Source organism: Giraffa tippelskirchi, chromosome Y (genome assembly GCF_054371585.1).
Source record: "Giraffa tippelskirchi isolate mGirTip1 chromosome Y, T2T-mGirTip1v1.2.pri, whole genome shotgun sequence".
Taxonomy (NCBI): Eukaryota; Metazoa; Chordata; class Mammalia; order Artiodactyla; family Giraffidae; genus Giraffa; species Giraffa tippelskirchi.
Window position 1 is genome coordinate 8,968,230 of NC_137290.1, and position 23,964 is coordinate 8,992,193.

Below are 23,964 nucleotides of genomic sequence, written 5' to 3' on the forward strand. Positions count from 1 at the left end.
TGTGCCAGAAGCAAAGACAAAGAGACACGGAGAGAGCTCTGTATCCTACGTCTCTGGTGCCCCTGAACGGTGGAGCTCGACTGTAGCAAACGCTAGGCTTTGAACCCACTCCCCTACCATCCGGACAGCAACAGGCTCTCTGTCCCACGGAGAAAACTATCCAGCCACTTTGCGTCCCTGCCTTTCCTTGGACACTCCGGGAGAGCTCCCAGGGATGAAGGTCCCGTGGGACACCGGAGTGTGCTGTTCGGATTGTGCAGCGGAAAGATGTGGATAGAAATTCCAGAGGCCAAGTCAACGTCAGAGGGGGGAAGCGCAAGATGCAAAACCCGCCGCCGCCCGGGAGCAGAGTTGGGCCACGTGGGGGCGCTGGAGCCCAGGAGCCTGGGACGATGCCTCTGGCCTAGGGGCGTGTCCATCGAGGGTGCCGCCCACCACCCTCTCTGCCATTGGACTAGATATGGGTCCAGCCTGGCTCACAGCCGGGGTATCCTGCGTGCTGGGCCCATCTCCCAGGGCCAGGGCGCCTTGCCCCAGGACATCCGGCACCCCGTTCTTCAGCCTCAGGCCCCACCCCACCCCCGCACACAGCAGCCCCCGCCCTGCGACCATCTCCCCCACTCCCCGCCCCCAAAGAGCCAGTGGTCGCGGCAGGGTGACTGCAGCCTGGGCCGCCGGTGCCCACCACTTGCTCTGCTATCATGTCCGGCCCCTTCGCATCGGCCCCAGCTCGGGGTCATGGTCAGGGCTGAGAGGAGCGTCAGAGGCGGCCCGAAGAAGGCGGGAGAGTCCCGGGACTCTGGACCTTCTTAGTTGGGAGCCCGGGTGCTCAGGGCGTGGGGTCCACGCAGCCTGCCGTCGCGATGCTGTGCGCGGCTGGGAACTTGCAGGCACCAGGTGGCACGCCAGGGGGAGAGGCCACCCTCTTCAGGCTGGAGGCGGTGGAGGGAGGCGTGGCCTGGGGAAAGGAGAGGTTTCCGGGGTTGGACGGGAGTTCCCTCTGCTGGCGGACGACCTCATGGAGGAGGTGGAGGTTGTGGCGGACGAGGAGCAGATCCAGGGGTCCACCCAGGAGCGAGAGGGGAAGATGGAGGAGGAGCAGGGCCAGGAAAGGCCCGGAGGCCCGAGTGAGCGGCCGGAAGTAAACGCCCTGCAGGTGGAACTGAGCTCTGATAATGAGAAAAACCGCTGGGCCTACTGCACAGGAACCGTCGGAGGAGGAAGTGTCACTTGGCTCAGAGAAGCGCCATCATCCCGGGCATCCCTGGCTTCTAGGCCAAAGCATATCCTTACTGCTGCATCTTCGTCCGCGGCCAAGGAGGAGGAGGAGGCCCTAGGGGCAGGAGCAGGTGCAGGAGGGGTGAGGCGGCAAGGGCAGGGGGAGGATGACGGAGGCCCCTGAAGGAACTGGGGGCCGGGGAGTGGTGAGCTCCCAAGGCACAGTGCCACACCTGTAAGTGTCCCAGCCAGGACTTTGGGTGTCTCCATTAGGCCTACCTCTGAGCAGGAGTAGTAGTCGAAACCTCGTGGTCAGGAATGACTAGAGACAGGAGAAGAGAGCAGCAACCCCAAAGAGTTATTGTTGCAAATGTGGATGAACACAGCAAATAGCTGAGACAGTGGGAGACACACACACACACACAAACATAACACCCCTTGTAACACACACACACACACACACACACACACACACACACACACACACACTGCCCCCCACATAGCTTTCAGACGCTGTTTGCACAGGAACTGCAAATCTGGACCATGTTAGCAGTGACATGCCGCTACCCAGCGCACACAGGCCAGGAGGACAGGAGCGGTCAGAAAGAGACCCTGCTTGGGGGATGCAGACCACCTCGGATGCAGAACACTGCAGGGAACCCAGAGCCATGAGCCTGTCTGGTGGTATTGCAGGGCCTGAGGAGTCAGTGGTGGCTGGGCAAGCGGAAGTGCCCAGAATCCTCACAGATGCCTGTCGTAGTGTCATCCTTCTGCCCCAGACTAGGGCTGTTGCTCGTGGTTCTTCTTGGCCCAGCATGTGGTCTGACTGGCTCCTTGACCTAAAGCAGATTATGAACCACCCCCAGGTGTCCGTCATGATCGGTGACCAAGATGAAGACTTTCTTAGCTACATGATGGACTTGAAGGTCAGTGAGGCTGACGACGGGTGGGTGGGGGCCCTGGGCGGGGAGTTGATGGATCCTGTTATCCGTGTGCCTGTGCTGTGAGTCCTTGGAGAGGCATCACAGAAGCATTTAATGCCCGCCTGGGAGGCAAGCTGAGGCCCCAAGAAGCTTGCACCTTTTTCCTCCTCCCTGTCCTGGCAGGTGCAGGTGCTGAGCCATCCACGGTCCCACTGCAAGCTGATATTTTCCTTTCAGGACAACCCCTACTTCGGGGACATGGCGATCATTAAGGAGTATTAACTTGACATCACTGGTACGGCAAGGCTCCTGGGCTGGTGTGGGTGGGTGCGCAAGTGTGTGGATTCTCCACCCGCGGGACCCTCCCCTGTCTCCCCTGTCTTCCTCCAGGGTATAGGGCGCATCATTCCACTCCGGTCCGGTGGTTCTGGGATTTTGAACGGGGAGCACCCAGCCGCAGGCTGGATGCCAGGAGTCTTAACTTTCTCGACTGGTTGTCAGACCACAACTGCCCAGAATTGAACAGGATTGCTGAGGTGGGGTTGCTTTGGGCCCGCGCACAGGTGGCGATTGATGTTGGAGTTCTTGGCTGCTCACGGGAGGGTACAGGGACTGGTCAGCCCTGGGCTGACCTTGCTCATGTTGCCAGCAGATCATTGGCAAAGACATGTGGGAGGATCCCCTGCAGTCCTACCCCAGGGAGGAAGGTCCTGCCATGAGAGGTAACTGACAGAAACACGGGTTGTGAGGGGGTCAGGTGGTGGGCCCTGATGGGTCAGCCATGTAGAGGCTGGGACACTCTCCTTTCCCAAATGCCTTCATGCAAGCTGGCTGCGGAGCCTAGATTCGGGTCATACGTTTGGCAGGTGACCTGCTGAGACTGGAGGCTTGGGGAGTCGATGTGTGTGTGAGGGAAGCAAGTCTCCCTCAAAGCAGCTGTGGTTGCAGCGCGAGAGTCCTAGGTGATTCTGCTAGAGGCAGGATGAATTAACGATCTTTGTCAGAATCATCCTCCCCCGGGTCCTGCCAAACCCCGGCCTCCTGCTGCTCACTGAGTTTGAGATTGCCTGGTCCCTTCCTTCCTGCGCCTCCTCCTTTGAAGGCCTATCATTGGAAGGGTGTCCTCTCCAGGTTCGCAGTGCACTTGTGTGCTGACTTTGGGGTCTTCTGTGAATTTCCACATCCACCACTCGGCCTCTCACCACCACCACACAGGCAGCCCTGGAAACAGCTTCAGGCTCGCTGGGGAAAATACGGAAGAGCTGGGAGAGGAGGTGGACAAGGAGCCCCAAGGGAAGGACATGGTGCCTACTGACGCCATCTCCTACATTGCTGGACACAGGTGTCTTCAGCTAGTGACACACCTGCGTTCCCTCTTTGGGTTTGTGGCCCCATGCCGTGCATGTGTGTGTATATACACGTGTGCTTGTCTGACCTGTGTTTGTGTGGGTCTGTGCCTGTGTGTCTGGCCCAGGGCAGACTCAGAGATGAAGGTGACAGGAGAGGAGGCGTGGAGCAACCAGAAGAGGAGGCATGAGGCGTCCCCAGACTGACGGTGGTTGGTCGACGTATCTCCGCAGTGACCCTGTCCAGGACGGGAACAAGGAAAGGATGGTGAGTGATAACTCAGGACCGTGACTCCAGAAATATGCAATTAGACCAAAAGGCAAAAACACGCTCAGCATTTCTGCCGAGTTGTTTTGTTGTGTTTGGACCGGGAAGAGGGGTGGAGGGTCTGAGGAGTCACCCAGAGCAAATCATGCGGCTTGGGGCTTTGAAACCCATGCCTGTGGACCCCTCCGTTTCTGGGGATGTGAGCCGGCCTGCGGAAATGCTGGCCATGCCTACGACAGACCCAGGATGGTGAGGAGGCTAAGGTCCCGCGGACAAGGGCTGAGACCCAAAGGAGGAAGAGGCACAGAGAGCCAGGTTCACTGGAGATTTGTTCCACACACGTGAGGAGGAGACTGGGGAAGGTACTGGGCAGGGCTGCCTAGGATCAGCCCATCAGCCAGCACCCTGCCTCCCCGAGGGTGGCACACCCTGGCACAATGCGAGACGGAATGCGAGACGTGCTGAGGGAGGATGTCTGTGCGAAAACATAGTCATCCTAGGAGAGACGGGCTGTGTGTGTGGCATGCCACCAGGCACTTCCAGCCTCCCTGGCAGTGCAGAAAGGCGAGGAAGGTGCAGGAGTAGGGTGTACGTGTGTGCCCCTCTGCAGGGTGTGCCTGTGAGGGAGGGACCAAGGAGAAAGCAAGGGTGGTGGGCTGGTTGCCTGCAGAGTCCTTGGGATTGTGAGAGACGCGTTGGCATGTCAGCTCCCTGGGGGTCAGTTCAGAGCCTGCTGTCATCCAGTTCCAGGGACTAGGCAATAGCGGTCCTTCTGAAGATGCTCCATTCCTCGGCCTTAAAGTCCTCACGTGAATTCTTTGCTTTGTCTGGGGTCTTGTCCTTGGCAATTTGTTTGTCTCCTGAGTGATTCAGAAGTTGATGGGAGATGAAGGCCAAGGAGCAGGGACGTTTTGCTGTTCATTGCAATAGCCCCTTTCTACATGTATGTATTTCAAGTTACAAAAAAATGAAGCATTAAGTTAATCAGTAGCAGTAGCCTCATTTCAAGTGCTAAACAGCCCCATGAGGTTTAAGGGTTGTAGTGCTGAGCACTGTTTGCCCAGACAGTCCCGTAATGCCATGCTTGAGGATCTGGACCTATGAGAGTGGAGAAAAGAGGTAGAAGAATACAGTTTCTAGGCAGCCTTCGAACACTAGGATGATGGAAACCATGGATAAATGTTAGTGTCTTCAGTGCTGTAGAGCAATGAGGATGCCCAAGTGCCAATCCTGGAGAAACTTCTCCATTTAAACTCGACAACTAGCACCACCATTCAGTAAGATACCAGAGGTAAAGAAAATCTGCTCATTGTGTCCATGGCTTTTCTGGGAACAAAAAGAACCTATGGAAGAACTGAGGTCACCTGGAAGATTAATACTGTGGTGATGAAGAGTCAAGGACATACACAGTGTCTGGCCTGCAGCTGGCCCAGACAGTAGCCTGGATGTTGACAGGCCTGCCTGGTTCATGGACTGGCTTAGCTAGTTCCAATATCCAGGTTTGAGTTAGGAATGAGGGCTGTTTCTAACTGCTGTGTAAGAACAAGGGTCTTACATATCTGGGTGACATACCGAGGGTTTGAGTAGTTACCTTTAAGCACCCAAGCTGGTACCAGAGGGTAAGGAAGAAATACAGTGGCAGCTGAACACACTCGTTCCTTCAGCCGTCTGGTCAGTGTGCCTGCTGTGCTCTGTGCTCTGCAGTGGTTGTGTGTACTCTCACTGTTCATCTATGAGATAAAACCCTTTTAAGTTTTCCCAGTCTGCTGATATCGAAGAAGGAAACAGGGAGACCCAGGGATGAGGGCATCAGGGTACAGCAGACAAGGACTTTTCTTCTCCGGTCAGTAATTTCTTCATAAGTGTACATCTTAAGGCCATGAAACCTCAGTTGAGCAGAGCTTAAGATGAGGATCCCGCACAGCAAAAAGGCACGGTTATAAACCATCCGAGTGCAAGTAAGCTAGAAGAGGACCAAGCTCTAGGACACAGAGAAGCTAAAGTATATTCTCAAAAAAAAAAAAAATAGTATCATGTGCAGTACTACTTGCAACACTTATAGGTATTAATTAAATCTTTTTCTTCTTGCAAACAACTCTTTATCTGATCACTCAAGAGATGAAACAAAGAATATTCACACTGGCAAGATTCAGACCCATAATCCAGACCCAAATTCTACCACCTTGCAAACTGTTATTGCAAGAGAGTAGAACTTGAATCAGATATAATGCATGCGGTAAGGCTAGATATGCTCTACATCCAACCTACAAGTGTCTCTATTTGTCTGTAAGCAGAGGACAGGAGGAAAATGGAGCAAAGCAAGCTCTGGCAAAACAACTGGATTTAATCTTATCTGATAACCCTGGATTTAAGACAAATTCCATGCTGGCGCAGTGCGGAGCCTTTTGGATTAATATGTGAACTTGCTCCTTCCAAAGGCAACTAGGTTCAGGCCTTTGCAAAAGGAAGGATACGGCACACTTGGATTAACACCTCTTTATTAAGAATTCCAACACTAAACACAGGAAGCCACAACAACAAGTTCTCCAAAGGACTTGAGGCTCAGCTTTTGCCAGAAATATAGGGAAAATGGAAACACTGAGTTGACTGAAAACTTGGAAGAGGAGCATAAAGGAATTAGCGAATGGTGTATCGTACATAAGGAACCTCCACATCTTTGCCATCCTCATTATTGCACCACAGCTCAAGCGCCAATGTTTGCACGTGGTGTCCCAGCTTTCGCTTTGATACTTGGCTCACAATTTCTGTCACCCTAGTATGAGGAATAACAGGGTCAGGTAAGTAGAAAAAGAGAAAAGGACATATAGGGGCAAATAACTAAGGAAAACAGTAAATATGAGTTGCATAGAGAGCTGCTACTTCCTAGCCCAGACAGGACCTCTTTCTCCCTGCCCAGGGAGCCCAACTCACGATTGATCCATCCGTTCTTTCAGCTTGCTGGATGGCATGTAAAGGGCGTAGAGCGTGGATACACCGTGGGACAGCATGGTGATCTCCAATTTGTGCTCTGTCTGAAGATAGTTAAAAAGGAGGGACAACCATGTCACTAGGATGGACAAAACCAGGAACCAGGGCAAGCACTACCCTACATGTAGTAAGTGAAGAAGGGGGCCTTACCTTAAAGTGGTCAAGGAACTGCTTGAGGGTCATCTCTTTACCATTAGGCTGCGGCCCCTGCACCTCAAAGCGATCCCATAGTGTCCACTCTTGGTTATAAAACTGTGGGATAAAGCACAGTAGGGTAAATCGGAGGAGAAGCCCAGGTTTTACTCTCCTCTTTCAATCACAAATATGCCAGTTTCACTTCCACAGTGCACGGGTTCAAACAATGAACACAGGATGCACAAAATTAAAGCAACCCTCCAGAATGATGAAAACTAGAGCCAGTTCTCCAAGGGTAAGATACATATACCACCTACTCATATACACATATAGTATCACTCACTGATGCGTAATACCAAAAGTTTCCATAAAAACAAGAGTTTACCTGGTGACGGGGTGGGGCAAGGGGCCCAGAGAAGCAGAAAAAGGGCAGGGCCAAGTTGATGAAGCTATTCTTATAGGACTTAAGCTGTCGGTGTCCCTGTACCACTTTGTACAACTCCAGACATACAAGGCCAACTATAGCTGCTGTGGTTGTAGCAATGGCTGGGATGATCTTCCCTGCAATCAGCTTACTCTAGGACACAGAATGTGATGAGCAGAGGTGGTTGTTATGAGAGGCTGAGGGGCCACTGAAAAGGTCGTTATGTGGCAGATTCAAATTTGGAAAGGGTTCCAGGTTAGATCCAAATTTTTAGTTACCTTTTGCCGGTCTGCGGGGGGAATGTTGTAGTTCTCTGCCCGGAGATTGGATGCAGCCACAATGAAATCCATGTGAAAGTTCGTGTCATCATCCTATTGTTGAGTGGAGACAGAGGAAGAATAGAGGAAGCAGATTAGGAACAAAAGGTTTTCAGCTAGTATGGACTGACATCTATTCTCCTCCATCACCTGCCAGTCCAGCCAAAGATGTCCAGACCACAAAATAACTGGGCCATATGGTAGGCATGTAAACCTCACAAAAGCTAAAGATGGCTCAGCCCGTCCTGTTCTCCTGCTGAGAGTCACCTCCTCCTAATCACCTTCTCAAAGTTGATGGGGTACATCTTGAACCCAGAAAGTCTCTCTGGGTTCGGCAGCATGGCCTTGAGCTCCTGTAAGCTGTTATCATCTGCAGAGAGCAGATAGTACATGTCAATCCTCAGATACATATTCGATTCCATGCCACGGTCTGAGGTGAAAGCAGGAGTCCAAAGTAAGGCAGAGAAAGTTCACACAGATAAAGGATTTAAAAAGGGAAGACACCTTGGAAAAGAGTAAAACAAAGCGGGAAAGGTAAGGCAGAAACACCCCAAAGAAAAAAGAAGTAGACAGGTGTGTGGGTCATGAAAATTGAGTACATCTAGAGACACTGAGGGAAAAAGACTGAGGCTAAGAAAGGTTTAGACAGCGATACTATTTGTAATAACGAGGGAAGCAGCCCAACTTGCTCACTGATGAATGAGTGGATGCAAAGATGTGGTCTATCCAGTCAGTGAAACATTAAGCCTCCTAAAAAAAAGGAACATTTGCAATCCTGGCAGTTTACCAGCATAAATGCACTCAGAACTACATGCTTAGCCGGAGATTGAAAGGCAAATATTGCATAAGGTACCTAAAAATCAAAATCATAGAGATGGAATATACAGTATTGTTTGCCAGAGGCAGAGGGGAAGAGGTCTGGGGTGTTACTGTTTAATGGGTATAGAGTTGAAGATTTGCAAGTTAAGTTCTAGAAATCTGCTGCACCATATAACTGTATTTAATACTACTTAAGAGTCTATTTAAAAATGATTAAGACGGTAAATCTCTTGTGTTTTTTACCACAATAAAAAAGAAAAACACAGGATGTCAATGAGGACATAAATATAAGACATTTTAAAGAAGAAAGACAGAGCCAAGTGGAGATAAGAAAGAAACCACAAAGGCAAACAGGAGACCAGGGGATAAAAGATACAGAAAGGGATATTGCCGGGAAATGCACCAATAGGAAAGAAGAGAGTAGTATGAAATGGGATAAACAGGACACATCTGAGAAGGAAGGAGGAGAATAACAGTGCAGATTGAAAAAAAAAATGTATAGGAAAGAAGACAGTAGAAAGTATCTGAAGGGGAGACAGGTAGGGAGATGCATAAAGAGAAATTTAAAGAGGAGTCGGTGAGAGTAGCTATTTCGACCGAAACTGCAAGAGATATATGAGGAGGGGAGAGATATACAAGGGAAGAAATTGAGGGATACATACAAAGAAGATAAAATGTAGACAGGGGCTTATAGATCACGAGACGGGTAGGGGAGACATGGAATTTTAAGTTGGGGGACAGTTACAGATGGGGAGATGAGGAATATCTTGAGAGAGAGGTGAGGAAAGATACCCAGCGATTAATAACAGGTTACAGATACATATCAAAGAGAAGCAGGGATGTAGATGAGGAGATCTGTCAAGACGAACCAGGGAAGAAATCAGGCAGAGAGAGACTAGTGGTAGAAATCACATCCATTTCTACCTCAGAAGAACACAAAAAGTAGTGGAGGAAAATAGAACAAAACAAAGAAAAAACACAAAAAAAGACATGGTCCACCTGAGAGAAGGAGAAGAAAGAAGTAGTGCAAGAGAGAATTTGTCTCAATCAAACCCTACTGGAAACAGAAGAAGCAAGGAAAAAGGGCACTGGATAAATCTCAGACTGGAGATGACAGAGAAGAGCCAGGGGCAAAACATCAGTGCACAGGAGGCTTGCATGGACATGGGCTGAAGTGGTGTGGTGGCTCCAGCCCAACAAATGTGCTCTCACCAGTGGAGGAACCGGTTTGCAGCGCCTGGTCAGAAACCTGGATCCTGATGCCAGACTTTGGGGTGAACTCAGGCAACTGCACAGACTGAATGAGTATGGTGATAGCAGTCCGGTCCTGAGAGCCCACCATCCCATAGGTCTGGGCAAACAGGTTGGCAGCAGCTATCACGTAGTCCAGGTGCAGGGGCTAAGAGAAAGCAAGGTAAGGAGGGGTAAGAACATCAGTACTCCCCTACAGAGGCTCAGCCTCCTTCAGCGACTTTGCACCCAACCACAGAAGACCCAGGAGAGTAGACTTACATTGTTGACATCAAAGATAAGCGGGTGTGGGCAGCGTTTAGGCCCCGACCAGAAAGGGGCTCCTGAACCTTTGAGCTAGAAAACAGAAAGATTTGGGGGAGCAGAACCTGCCACAAGAAGCCTCTCTCATAACCGTGACTCCTCATTTTCAGTCCTGGAAGGCCCAACTCACTATCCTTTGACACTCACTTTCTGCCAGATAGAGAGATATTTATGAACCTTTTATGGACAGCCAGCCACTTTGTTCTTACTGTTCAGACACTACGTCATGTCCAACTCTTTGTGACCCCATGGACTGCAGCATGCCAGGCTCCTCTGTCCATGGGAGTTTCCAGACAAGAATACTGGCATGAGTAGCCATTCCCTTCTCCAGGGGATCTTCCCGACGCAGGGATTGAAGCCAGAGTCTCCTGCACTGCAGGCAGATTCTTTACCACTGAGCCACCAGGGAAGCCCACTGGGCAGTGTACTAACAATTTACTATTAAATAGCAATTAACCTTCATAAAACTCTCATGAAATTAGGAATCACTATGCCTAATTCCATGATGAGGATACCGAGGTGAAGAGAGGAACTGCATAACTTGTTCCAAGAGAACACAGCTAGATTCTATGCCATTTACCCTGACTTTTTTCTTCTACACTTTTGACAGTCTTGACTGGTATTTCTGCAATGACACATCCTATGTCTAAGGGAAACTGATAACCAAGTATCTGACGGCTAGAGGAAAGAGTGACTGTGGATTAGAGAAGAAGGGTGGGAGTCTTTGACCTCAAAAATCACTTGCTTAATCATTCTAAGAGCTCTCAAAGCCTTGCTGAGCTTGCCACAGCGGGATTAACTGGAATGAATCATGTCAAAAGCATAGCGGAAGCCAACACAATAGTGTAAAGCAACTATCATCCATTTAAAAATAAATTTAAAAAAATTATAAAACGCTGGGGCAGACTGTTTCCGGTAAACCTGTTGACAAATGGTCCCTGCAACTGTGTTACTACCTGGTTAGGAGGAAAGTTGTGCAGCAGCTGTCTGATGCTGTTGGAGTACTGGGTATGCCAGTGGTAGTACGCCCAGGTCACACAGTCAGCCCATGATTGTGGCCGTTGCAGCACTAAGCTGCGCTGCACATCCTTCAGCACCTCCAGAGGTTGGGTGCCTGTCAGGCGCAGCGTTCGTTCCACAAACTTGGGGTCTCTATCAAGAATCAGAGGGGAAACCAATGCAGAATTACACAGTGATCCCAGGAGTAAGCTTATGTCTGTGGAAAGTCAGTCCTGACTTCCAAAGGTATAAGGCCCAAGCAACCATTAATTTATTCAGAAAGTAGACCAGGGAATTCCCTGGTGGTCCTCTAACTGTGCTTCCACCACAGAGGGTATGGATTCAATCCCTGACTGGGGAACTAAGTGTCCACGTACTACTGTGTGATTCTTGGTGTGTCCCCCAAGCCCCCTAAAAAAAAAAAAAAAAAAAAAAAGTACAGTAGCTCCTAACTGTTAAGAAGTTACAGAGTGCTTTGATGGGCCAGAGACAGGGTGAGGAGGCATTTGGACCAAAGTGCTCACGTAAGGTATTGGTTGACATTTTCTGCTGGCTTCTTGAAGAGACGTTCAAACTCATCCCGAGCCCACTGCAGACAGGGCAGAAAACATTACGTGAGGTACAGGAAACGAATGAGATAACAAAAAGTTTCTGCAGGCATAAGAGAGACCATCAGGGAAATAAAGCAAACAGGAAGAGCATGGCTGCTATGGGAAAACAGGCATGAAGCCATCCCAATGGGACACCTCAAACTTTTGAAGCCCCAACCCCCATTCTATTTAAAAATCAATGATGTTAATCTGGGCAGAGATTACTACACAAGCCGAAGTTTGTGGTAAACTTATTCTGAGGTTGAACACGTTACCCTAGGTATGTCATGCCTAAATTATAAAAAAAAGTTCACCCCAACAAGGAAACATGCATTATCTCTCCACAATGATCTTCTGGGGACTTGGGAGAAATAATAACAGCACTTTGCCCCTGAGAATTAAAGAGATCAATAAATACAGTCCCAGGCACAGTGATATGAGGCATCCTGTTGGTGGAGATCCAGATTCAAATGCCAGCTCTGCCACACTTTTGTGACCTTCATGTACATCTTGACTTTTGTATCCTCCTTTCACAAGTCTGTATCACTACTGTCTATACCTCAAGGAGTGAATATCAAAGAATAAGCACACAGGTGTGTATTTAAAACTTATTTTGAATGTCACAAGGACATACCAATGTAAATGCTTTGCAAAAGTCCTGTGAGTAACTCTCAATGTAAAATTTCCATTTCACAAAGCTCTTTTATTGGCCTCTCTATATGTTAGTAGAAAGAAACAGAGTAACGGAAACATAACCTTGCATAGGTTTTACATATTGAGAGAAACAGACACATACACACCAACACATCTTTCTACCTCTCCCTCCGTCTGTCTCTGACTATAAATATATACATACACACACAGACATGGGAGGCATGGACAGGCAGAGAGACACACTGTGTACTGAGTCCATAAGTATAAACTCATCCTGAAAGGAAAAGTGACAGATTCAACTGTTTCTTCTCATTTTCTGACTAATCTCATACTTCCGACACATCCTCAAAAACTGCATTAGGAATTATTTGGGTAAAATGATGGTTATTTTGGGACCGAAAAGGAGACAGGAATTAGGGCTAGCTTCTGAGTTCCAGTTAAAGGGAGGCTTTTACATTGTCAATCTTGATGACAAATATGTTCATACATTTATATATGCACGTTACATAAACAGAATTAGTCTGACAAACAAGTTGCTAAATGTATTTTGGACAAAAAATCAGAACATCAGTCGTAAATATGTACGCAGTAGAGACAGGTTTAAATAACCAGCAGAGCTGATATTAAGAAGTTGATTTTCTTTAGCAAGAAAACTGTATTCTGTATCTAAAGAAAGACATCTTCACTTTTTAGATATACACTTCTTATGTAAAATGTTTTATATAGTATACATAATACTTTCCTGTATGTTACCAAAATAAAATTCCCATGTTAAGAAAAAGCATTCCAAAAAGTTTAGGGTACTAGGTTTAAAGTGAAGGGAGGAGATTTGAAGGGAGGGCACATTTTATATACACTGAGGCTTGCATCATTGGAATAAAAAGAGCTTGGCACTGTCTAGAGGCCTGTCTTGTTCCACCTCTTTCTACCCCCACAGCTGATCACCTGCAAAGTGTGCTCGATGGCATTCGGGAAGTTCTTCAGGGTGCAGATGGGGATGGGCTTCTCAGGAGGGTCCTGGCTGGAGCTGTATGACTCTGTCAGGAAGGGGATAACCACTTGTACATTACCCTTGGTTCCCAGTGTACCTGACTCCAGAAGTGGCTTATGGTAGTAAACACAGCGGCGGTCCATGTATATGCCTGTGGGAAAGAGTCAACAGATGAAGGGGAGGTAAACATCAGTAGAGGAGAAGATGACACTCCCTCCCGAAAACACAAACACGGCTCTGGCCTTGTTCTCACCCATCCAGCGCACTTACGGGCGTCCACATTGTCCAGGGCATTGGCCACACCATCCAGGTTTTGGAAGAAGTCATCATCATATACATGCTCTGTCTCAGGGCCCACACGGTTCTGATGGCTTATAATCCGGATGTGTGGATTTATCTGGCTCACAGCTGCAGCGGCTGTATCAGACTTCAATTTCTGGTTAGGGGCAGGGGAAACAGAATTGTCATGTATAAAATCACCCAACACACCTGTGCAGACCTCTTCTGAAAACTGATTAAGTAATGATGCTCAAGACCAACACTGTTAGTTCAGGGGGCCCTGTGGCATATGACAAGTGCCACAGACCTGAGGCTGAAACAAATTGGGAACAGGGCTGAAAAAGAAAATAGTAATACGATAGGAGACAATGGGTCGAGCCCCTGTTTCTTCTATCTACCCAATATGCATTGTTATTTTTAGTTGCCAGCACCCAGAATGCACATGGTGTGCATTCACTGCGAGAAAACCAAGATCCTCTGGTTTACCGAAAGCACAATCCTCTGAAACCCCGTGTCAGCGCAAGTTCGTGGTCTGTTCAAAACCTTCTATCGGTTCCCACTTTCAACTAAGGATAAGATGAGGTGGCCCCTATTACTTTTACGAGTTTCTTTATTCCCATGATCTCCCACTGTCTCTGTCTCTCAACCACAGAAACAATATTTCAACCTTGAGATTTTCCTCATGCTGCTATCTTTATGTGGTATACTCTTTCCTGAGATTTCTTCCACTTCACCTGTATTATCTTTAATTCTCTGTGGAAATGCCACCTTTCCAATGAGAACTTTCTTTACCACACTGCAAACTATCCTCTCATGGTACTTGTTCTTTATCTTGCTTTTCATCCTTAGCCCAAAACATTATTTTTCACCCCATGTTTGAACTATACATTGTGCTATTGTTATTTATCCACTCTAGCACTTGGCAAAAGCAGAGCTCTTAGAAAGGTTTTTTTAATGTGATGCAAAGCCATCAAGATTCCCTACATTAGACATTTAAACAGAGAAATGTTTAAATTATATAAGTCTGTTTAAAAATCAGATAATTCCATTACATAACACAAATGTTAAGAAAAACATTGCAACATGAAACTTTAATATTAGACAGGAATCAACTGTATTAACAGTTTTGCAAATTTGTCTTAAGCTGTTTTAGAAGACAGATGAATTTTCACGAGTACTGCAGTCAATGCATTGTATATGTTGCTTAAAAGAACATAAGGGGTATTCAGCCTTGCCAAAAAAAGTTCCAGTAACAGTTTTCAGGTGATATTTAAAAAAATACATAAAAGTAGACAAGTGTTTACAAATGTAGTTGCAAGGTGAAATGTGGAATCCATAGCAACATCCACTGGTTTTCACTGCATTTTGAAAGGATCTCCTTTAATGCACAATTCTGTACCATCATACATTGATCTAGTCATGTGGAAAACACTGTGTCCTTTTCAGACAGCTTTCAAAAGCAGAGAGGAAGGTTCCCCATCCCACTGGTGAGATGAGAATAAGAAGAAAATAATATCCCCGTAAGTCTTAAAACAGCTGTGGACTTGAGGAAAGAGCGCTGTCTACCTCCACCGAACTTTGAGACTCTCTCAATGTTATGTCATCACATCAGAGAAGAGCAGAAACTTCTCTACTTTCTTATATATCTCAACTATCAAAGTAGAGCCTAGCACCTGCATGATAAAATGAAAGGCAGACACCGAGCAGGCAAAAAATAACCCTGACTTTAACAAAAGACTTTCCTCTATAACCTAGCTTCTGTAATCTCACATAAGCAGTAACTAAAAATCAAAGGAAAAAAAGAGTAGGGAGAGATGTAAAATGGCAAATGCAAGATATAAGTACTCAGTGAATACCTGCTGAAAAACTGAACTGTAGAGAAAAATTAAGGGAAGAGCTGAAGGAAAGGGGGAAACACAAAAGACCTAAGTCAGTATGATGGATAACAAGAAAAAGGAGAAAAACTCAACAACTTAACCCTGTCCATCTCACTCACCGTGACATCCCAAGGACGGAACAGAAACTGTCGGTTCAGATTTGACTTCTCAACGACGTCCATGTCTGTAACTGTGATTGACCCACCATCCCCACAGCCGAGGCCAATCATGGCAAAGTTCTTGAGCAGCTCACAGCCAATGCCCCCTGCACCCACCTGAAAGGCAGTCAAGAAGAGAGAGAGGTAATGGTTAGGGGGCCTTGGGTAACAAAGCCACCCCTCAGTCCTTATTCTTCCTGGAGACTGTAAGAGAGGTTGGTTAACAGAATCTAAGACTGCATATTTAAGGCCCAGGAGCATAAAAATGCATGCTCATCAGGAAAAAGGCAGAAGACCAGGAATCAAGGACATGGTATGAAAACAAAACAAAACAAAACAAAACAAAAACACAACAACAGTAAACAGAAGAGATGATAGTACAATCAAACACCCTCCCTTCTAAGGCAAGGGGAGACTCCAGAAGAGGTGGCCAGAGCTAGAATAAATAAAAGTAGCTTTTGCCCAACAGGCATTCTCACCAAGAAGTATCTCTGCTTTCCCAGCTTCTCTTGCAGGCTGGAGCCAAATACAGCCACTTGCCCATCGTAACGGTTCTGGCACTGCGTCATGTGAAGGGAGGAGAGGATTAGAGAAAAGGTCCATTAGAGAGGACAAAAGTAATACCTTCTCTGTGGGCCCCCATCACGTACTGGAAGGCATTTGTCCTCTGTGAGAGCCTCTTGGTCCTCAGGGAGACACTCAAGGGCATCAAAGTACAGCCACTGCATAATAGGCATGAACTTTCCAGAGCAGGCCTGAAGAGGAGGTAAGAAAGGGGAAGTGATCCCTGGCTAATCATAGCCTGACAGCAAGTAGCAGAGTCAGGAAGAAACCTGGCCCACTCCCACCACACCTACCTTCATAACCTCCTGAGCAGCCAGGCCCCCAATGAAGGCGTTCATGGGTGCTAGATCCCCAGCAGCCACGTAAGCCAGCTTCCTGATGAGGTCTTCACGCAAACTGTCTTGCTGCACTGCTGGCGGGGCTTGAGCACTCACAGCCTCTGCTAGGACCACCAGTTCTGTTGCATCCTCCTGGTAGGACACAAGAAACAAAGGCTCAGTCATGCCACTGTGGGGAGAGGGAGAAAAAGTAAAGAGATGGAAGAAGTAATGGCGGAGCTTTGGTGCAAGGACCCAGGCTGGCTTGATCACCCACCTACCTCACTGTGGGGCCGAGGGGGCCGGCCATGCCGAGCACAGAACTGGTGCAAGGCCTGGAAACCAATGTGCAGTTGAGCAGAGCGAGAATACTCGGCAATATCTGTTATCACAAAGTCTGGCTCTGCCAGTGAGTTGAGCAAGGATTTCTGGTGGAGAACAGAGAATAGCACATCAGAACTAGAAAAGCAAAATGAAACAAAAGAAAACATACCTGGAACCCTACAGTATACCCTCCCATACATACTCACAAAGCTTATCTTCTTAGGTATTTTGACCTGACTGACAATGCCTCCACGGATATAATCAGAGAAATTTGAAGTATCACAGATACTAAAGGTGTAGGGACCTAGAGGATAAAAAGCATGAAGGCTTATCTGTCAATTCACACCATCCCAAGATCAACAGGTCTATCAAAACCAGAATGGCAAAACCTCCCACTCTCACTCTTCGCCACCTACCTCTACCTTGGATTGGAAATGGGATTAGCAGATGCAAACTATTATACCCAGGAGAGATAAACCATATTCAATACCCTGTGATAAACTATAATGGAAAGAAAGAAAGAAAGAAAGAAAAGAAAGGGAAGTCGCTCAGTCGTGTCCGACTCTTTGCGACCCCGTGGACTGTAGCCCACCAGGCTTCTCCGTCTGTGGGATTCTCCAGGCAAGAATACTGGAGTGGTTTGCCATTTCCTTCTCCAGGGGATCTTCCCTGACCCAGGGATCGAACCCGGGTCTCCTACATTGGAGGCAGACGCTTTAACCTCTGAGCCACCAGGGAAGCACTATAATGGAAAAGAATACATAAAAGAATATATATACAACTAAATCACTTTCCTATAAAACAGAAACCAACACAAAAGATGCTAAGTCAACTGCACTTCAATTAAAAATACTTTCATTAAAAACTAACAAACAAAAAACTCCACAATCCTGACTTCTTCAATACCATAGCTACTCGATGTCTAAATTGTCACTCTGAAGAAAAAGCAGCGAGCTCTTACAGGATCCAACATCAACGAGATAAGCTCAAAACTTATGAAAACAAGAAAATGTAGCTTGACAACTCTAAAATCCACAATTATGTTGCTTCCATCAAAAATTTCCAGATTATGGGTCTCTGGCTTTAGTTTTCATCAAGTCTGTAAACTGTGAAGCATTATATCTTTAAAAAACATTTTTCTGCTCATGCCTTTGTTGGGATTCATTAAATTCCATGTATTTTTTTTCACTTGAAGCAGCTTGTGTTTTTTTCTATCTTCCAAATCACTCTTTACTTAATTTATGATTACTGAGAACTCCACTGACGTATGAAATGTTTTTATGACTTGACAGGGGTTGTTGTTGTAAAGAACCTGCCTGCTAATGCAGAAGATGTTAAAAGAGTTCCAGGTTGGATCCCTGGGTTGGGAAGATCCCCTGGAGAAGGAAAGGCTATCCCACTCCAGTGTTCTTGCCTGCAGAATCCCATGGACAAAGGAACCTGGCAGACTATGGTCTGTAGCGAGGCAAAGACTTGGACACAACTTCAGTGACTTAGCGTGCATGCATGCATGCGTGTGTGCACTGACTTTATATACTTGGTATGTTTGCCAAATTAACACACAAGAAACAAGTAGTAGATTTGACACGGTAGGAGAAATTATCCGCAATACAACAAAGAGGGGGGTAGAAAAACCAAAAAAGTAATGTGGCTTAAAATACGTGCAATTGGAGATCTGCAACAAGATGATGGAGTGGGGAGTGAGCTGAGAAAGTAGTATTTTGACCAAGGAAACAGGGGTGGGGAGGACACAGAAATTTTCCAAATCTGATAAAGCTATGAACTCAGAGTTAATATAAATTTGATAAATCACAAAGGAAACATGGAGAAAATTACACAAAGGTCTATCATAAGTGCAAAATTACATTCAGGTGTATCATAATCAATACATTGCTGAAGATCAGTGACAGAAAATATAAGCACATTAAAGACAAAGGAACAACGAAAAGAACAGGAGACTTTGCAGGGAAAACAGGCAAGAAAGAACAGAACCACATTTTTAGAATGCTACACTCTGCAAAAAATTGTTTTTCAAAATCAAGCATTCTGAAAGAAAGACAATTTCAAACATCAAAAAGCAAGAAGAGTCACCACTAAAATACAACATAAGATAAAGCGCTTGGGCGGAAGCAAAACGACACTGGATGCACATGTAAACCTAGAGAACATGTAACTGTCAAACAGAATCAAATAATTTTAATTTGAGCATTATAAAATAAAAATGCTCTTCGAGCTTTTTCATGCTTGAAGAACTTTATGACATGTATGAAATTGCAAATATTTTGTTGTGTGTGTGCAGTGATGAAGTATTACTTGGAAAAGTCAATGCAGAACTTACTTTTATACAGTCTGAAAGTTAAAGAAAAAAAAAAAGAGAGGTGCAATCAATGAGCCAGATGGAATCAAACGCTAGTGGTATTAATCTATTCTGCTTCTAGGTTCAGTTCACAGTTCTCAACTAAGGCTACTTGGATACCTGTATTATAAATCCCAGGTGAGAGATTAGAGACTTATCTCCCCTTGGCGTGTGGTATATATAATTCAGCACACGTCTGTATGACCACAGGGACAATTCTCCTTTTGCTCTAGGTAATCACTTCTTGACCCCAGGCTTAGCATACCCAGCACTTTGATCTCTAGTGGACAGATGCCGTTGAGTTCATTCATGCCCTGAATTTCTGTAAAGGAGACAAAGTCACCGCTCTCAAATCCATGTCGGGCTTCATCCAGGCAAGTGACAACACCAGGGTTGCCCTGGTTGGAAGAGAAGTAAAGAAAACCTCATATGTAGATCAGGGTACCAGGAGCATACACAAGGACCACGGCTACAAACATACCATCCTGGGGCCAGACTCCATACCTTGGTAACCATAGAAACCATAGCACTGAGAGGCTGTTCCCCATTGGAATCTGTGAGGATCATTTCCTCTCCAAAGTCACAGAACAATTGCCTGTAAAAGGAGAAAACAAGACTGAGACCAGGAACCTGGGTATTGAGGCATCATGCTGGTAATCAGACAGTGCTTACGCTGTATGGGCAGAGGTGGACATGCAGACCTGCACACCTGGTTTCCTTAAGAGAATCATTAGGGCACTGAGAGCCAGAGGGTTTGGGCCTGGGCTAGGAAGGAGTTAGGATAAAGGGAGAAGCAGGCACTCACCCAAAAAGACCTCGAGTGTCTGCTACCACCAGCTTGATTCCGTGTCTGTGACAGAACTCACCCACCTGCAGCTGGTCCTCCAAAGGAGAGTTGGTAAGGACCACCACCTGTAACAAGAAAGAAGCTCACTGCAAAAAGGACTGGCACTGAGGAAGGGGAGTAAGAAAATAAAGGAGAAAGGCAGGTCAGGAACTGCCAGATGTTCAGGGCTCAGGCTTACTAGTTCTGACCTGTTCTACAAATATAAAATACACGTATCACACTCAGTGAGGGCGAAATCTCAAGATGAATATGAATTCCCAGACTATGACAAGAAAAGTAAAGAGGTAGTAGTGGGACAGAATGTGAAGACCAACTAATTCACTTTTTTGAAAAGCAAACACCCACTCCTACCTTCCTACAACCATGCGTGCCCTTTTACATACTCTGTAAAAGTTGGCATTTCACCCCCAATCCTACGCTTTCATTAGTTTCCATTTTCAGACTAAACAAAATAGGACAAAGCTAACCCTGTTCAGCAATGATGTGGAAAGAATCATTGTCCAAATGTTCCTCCCTAATCACAAGGGTACGTTTCTACCACTACAACAAGGGTAGATGGGTACCCAGTACCCAAGTTCTCTGGGAAACCCCAGGCAGTGTATCAGCACCCACAGGCCCAATCCATTGAAAAAAAAAATAGTGAACAAACTAGAAAATGGATCTGAGAAAAGTGAGGCAGGTTGATGCTGCAGATACCTGGAAATCACTAAGGAAGTCTTCAACAAGGGCCCCAGAGTAGGTGCTGACTAGCACATAGCGGTTGAGTTCAGCAAGGCGGGACTGTGAGGCTTCAGCCCGGTTCTTACCAATGTCCTCCTCTCGCAGGCAGAACTAGAAGAAGGTACAGAAAGGAACAAAGTGAAGTGAATGCAGAGATCAAGCAGTTAGGTGCCTGTGCAAGGAAAGGGAGTCAGGAAGGGGTACCTGGGACGAGAGGTCAGCCCACTGAGCAGTGCCCTGATCATGCAGGGTGACAGCTTTGACACCACCGAGGATGATATTCTTGGCAATCTCCACCCCTAGGCCCCGAAGGCCTGATACCAGCACACTGGATGCTTGGAGATGCTTCATAGCCTCGTGGCCGAGGACATATCTGCCAGGTTTGAAGAAGACTCTGGGTCAGGGCTTGGCCCACCCTCCTTTGTCTTCTATGTCCCTCTGCTGCTTCATATACCCAGGTTTAGGCACACTTACAACTGTCGAGAGTAAAGACCCTCATCTATGTCTGTTTCACTGCACTTCTTTGGCATTTCCTAGGAATGGAGGGAAAAAAAGTTTCAGCAAGATAAAATAAGGGCTTAAATAACAGAGATACTGCTACTCAACCACCAACTACAACACCATCCCACCTCCAAGATTTATGTTAGAGACACTGGCTGATCCTGATGGCTCTGTGGACATCACAGAACAAGCAGAGGAGAAATCAGGACTTGGTTTTGAATCAGGTCCAGACATGCATTGTTTCGACAGTGGCAAGCTGGGCATCTTTAGAAAAAGGGTCAGAGATGAGCCAGATGTTGGCAGACTTTTCTTTTTGTTAATGGTAACTCTAAGGGAGAGAAGGGGTTTAGTACTAATAATCTCATTTTAAGAAAAGAAGAATGAAAACATGCTAGGTACTAAAGCCACTGAGAGGAAGGAAACAGAAAGCCGAGCTCAGACAGCTGACATTCCCTAGGAAGAGAAAAGAGTTTCAGGAAGTAACAGACTGAAGACTCAGGACCACACCCCGGCTAGATCACAACGTCTGCCTGGGTTTCAGGCAGGCTGAATAGATGCTGAGCAGGGGATGCAGGCTGATGTAAGGCTGTTGGAGTAGGGGATATGATAATGCTCTATGGGCCAATGAGACCACAAGTGAAGACTTGCAGCTTCTGAATGAGGATGCTGGGGGCCTCCCAAGGCCCTCAGGGTGTAGTATAAGGTAAGATGTGGAGTAACAGGATTTTTTAAAAAGCTAGAAAATTAGCTATTTTTCGAATGCACAGATAGAGCACCAGCAAGACTGGGAAGATGATCCTCTACCAGGGATGATTAGGACCAAAATCTGCAAGGGTGTTATCAGATGCTGCCACAGAAATGGGGGGAATTGGGGAAGAACTGGGGAAGGATGTCTGAAGGAGTATATATCCAAAGAATTTCTGCCTGGTGTCTTATCTCTTAGGGGGTTCTGAGGGATGATACCTGGGATTATTTGAAAAGAACTGTGCCACAATGAAAAACCTGGGTATTCTCCAACAGCAGATAATGGCTTAGGAGTAAAGCATATTAGTGAACAACAATATTGGATTCAGAGGTGTTTCCTTATGGAAATGCTAAAGTGGAGTTTGTGGAGCTGGGCCGCTAAGCAGAAATCTTGGCCTTAGGAACATTGCTTAAAGGAGATGTAGAAATGAAAGGTCTTTAAACTGACATGCTAAAAAAAGATTGTATTTTAACTGGAAATACTGGGTCCAGAGTGATCTCTGTGATAAGAGATTACAATGAAGGTGAGCTGTGTGGACGGGGTCTCTCAGCAGGGGTTAGTTAGGGTCAGTAGTATTCACTGGTCTTGTACTTTGTTTTAATCTCTGCAAGGTTGCTAGGAGGAGAAAACGAGTGAGTGAAATGGTGTGTCAGCAAAGATGTTCGAGAAAAGTCTCTTTGAGGGAACTGAAGGGTAAACACACCGGGCCCAGGCTTGGGTTCCTCCTGGAAGCTGTGAAGGTACTAATTTTGATTTAAGGTCTTCATAGGAATATATGCCTAGCAATTCTGAGCCTGGTGCTGTAAGATACTAGGCAGTGAGATTTTTGACTAGACATGTGGACCTGAGCCTCTAAAGGCAGAAATCGGGGCCTCTGGAGCCCTGAGGTGCGATTTTGGAACCCAAGGGAAGAAAGGGTAACATCCACCCTGCACTTGGCTGTTATGCCCTTGCACCAGCACTTACACGGCCCCTTAAACTCAGTTTAGGGTATCCCAGTTCAGTTCGGGAGAAGGCAATGGCACCCCACTCCAGTACTCTTGCCTGGAAAATCCCATGGACAGAAGAGCCTGCTGGGCTGCAGTCCAGTGGGGTCGCGAAGAGTCGGACACGACTGAGCGACTTCACTTTCACTTTTCACTTTCATGCATTGGAGAAGGAAATGGCGACCCACTCCAGTGTTCTTGCCTAGAGAATCCCACGGACGGCGGAGCCTGGTGGGCTGCCGTCTATGGGGTCGCACAGAGTCGGACACGACTGAAGCGACGCAGCAGCAGCAGTTCAGTCCGGTCGCTCAGTCGTGTCCGACTCCTTCCTACCCCATCAACCGCAGCACGCCACGCCTCCCTGTCCATCACCAACTCCCGGAGTCCACCCGAAGCCATTTCCACTGAGTCGGTGATGCCATCCAACCACCTCATCCTCTGTCGTCCCCTTCTTCTCCTGAATCCCAAGAGCTCCCCAAAACCCTTCCGAAAAAAGCTGGCTAAAAATCGCTGCCCGAAAGTGCTACCAGAGGAGAGCAGCAGACAAAAGCCATCTGTTACCAATGCCAGCTCGCCACGTGGCTCCGCCGGCTACTCCACGTGTAGCAGAAGCCAAACCCAGCCAAAGCACTCTTTTTACTCTTCCTTCCCCGCCGACTAACTAACAGATAGTTGCTGCAGCCTCAGCCTTACCTGCTCTCCCTGCTGCCCCTTTCACTGATACACCTTTTTACCTCCAACGCAGAGACAAAATGGTGGCCACTAGGCTTATCGCGGAAAGCTTGCTCTTCCTCTCTGTCTCGCCAACTGGTGAATCACGGCTGACGTCAGCCGCATTAGACACGTCATTACGTATGCTGCAGGAAAGGGGAAGATAGCTCCCTCTGGTGGCTGCATGCACTAGTGTTGATAGCTCAGTCGTTTCCTCCTCTTTGTGACTCCAGAGCTTGTAGTCCCACAGGCTGCTCTGTCCATGGAATTCTCCTGGAAATAATATTGGAGTGGTTTGCCATTTTAAAATTGGTACAAGGTAAAATACAATAGTTACATCGTTTTTGTGGGCT

General features: G+C 46.9%; 1 protein-coding gene, 1 non-coding gene and 1 pseudogene across 20 annotated transcripts; 1 reads left to right on the plus strand and 2 right to left on the minus strand.

The window, feature by feature from the left end:
- The first annotated feature begins 701 nt into the window (after positions 1-701).
- Positions 702-2,871, plus strand: LOC145537645 (testis-specific Y-encoded protein 1-like; annotated as a pseudogene).
- A 3,365-nt stretch (positions 2,872-6,236) lies between these two features.
- Positions 6,237-23,759, minus strand: LOC145537644 (ubiquitin-like modifier-activating enzyme 1). 19 transcript variants are annotated; one of them, XM_081568460.1, is made up of 25 exons: positions 23,635-23,759; positions 21,143-21,201; positions 20,873-21,041; positions 20,645-20,779; positions 19,907-20,013; positions 19,606-19,696; positions 19,367-19,499; positions 16,952-17,049; positions 16,703-16,849; positions 16,398-16,574; positions 16,191-16,295; positions 16,020-16,100; positions 15,502-15,657; positions 13,497-13,662; positions 13,181-13,377; positions 11,516-11,580; positions 10,949-11,144; positions 9,951-10,025; positions 9,651-9,837; positions 7,901-7,989; positions 7,581-7,673; positions 7,264-7,455; positions 6,894-6,995; positions 6,687-6,787; positions 6,237-6,528 (listed from the first exon to the last, which is right to left on the minus strand). In XM_081568460.1, the coding sequence occupies exons 2-25, from the start codon at positions 21,196-21,198 to the stop codon at positions 6,393-6,395; spliced, it is 3,054 nt and encodes a 1,017-aa protein (XP_081424586.1). In that variant the 5' UTR covers positions 21,199-21,201; positions 23,635-23,759; the 3' UTR covers positions 6,237-6,392. The 19 variants fall into 19 exon arrangements, with proteins under 19 accessions (XP_081424586.1, XP_081424582.1, XP_081424592.1 ...); XM_081568456.1 differs by having other exon boundaries at positions 10,946-11,144; XM_081568466.1 differs by having other exon boundaries at positions 6,687-6,783; positions 23,594-23,759.
- On the minus strand, positions 17,411-17,483 carry TRNAW-CCA (transfer RNA tryptophan (anticodon CCA)). Its single transcript has one exon. It is a non-coding gene; the product is annotated as a tRNA-Trp (tRNA).
- Positions 23,760-23,964: the final 205 nt, after the last annotated feature.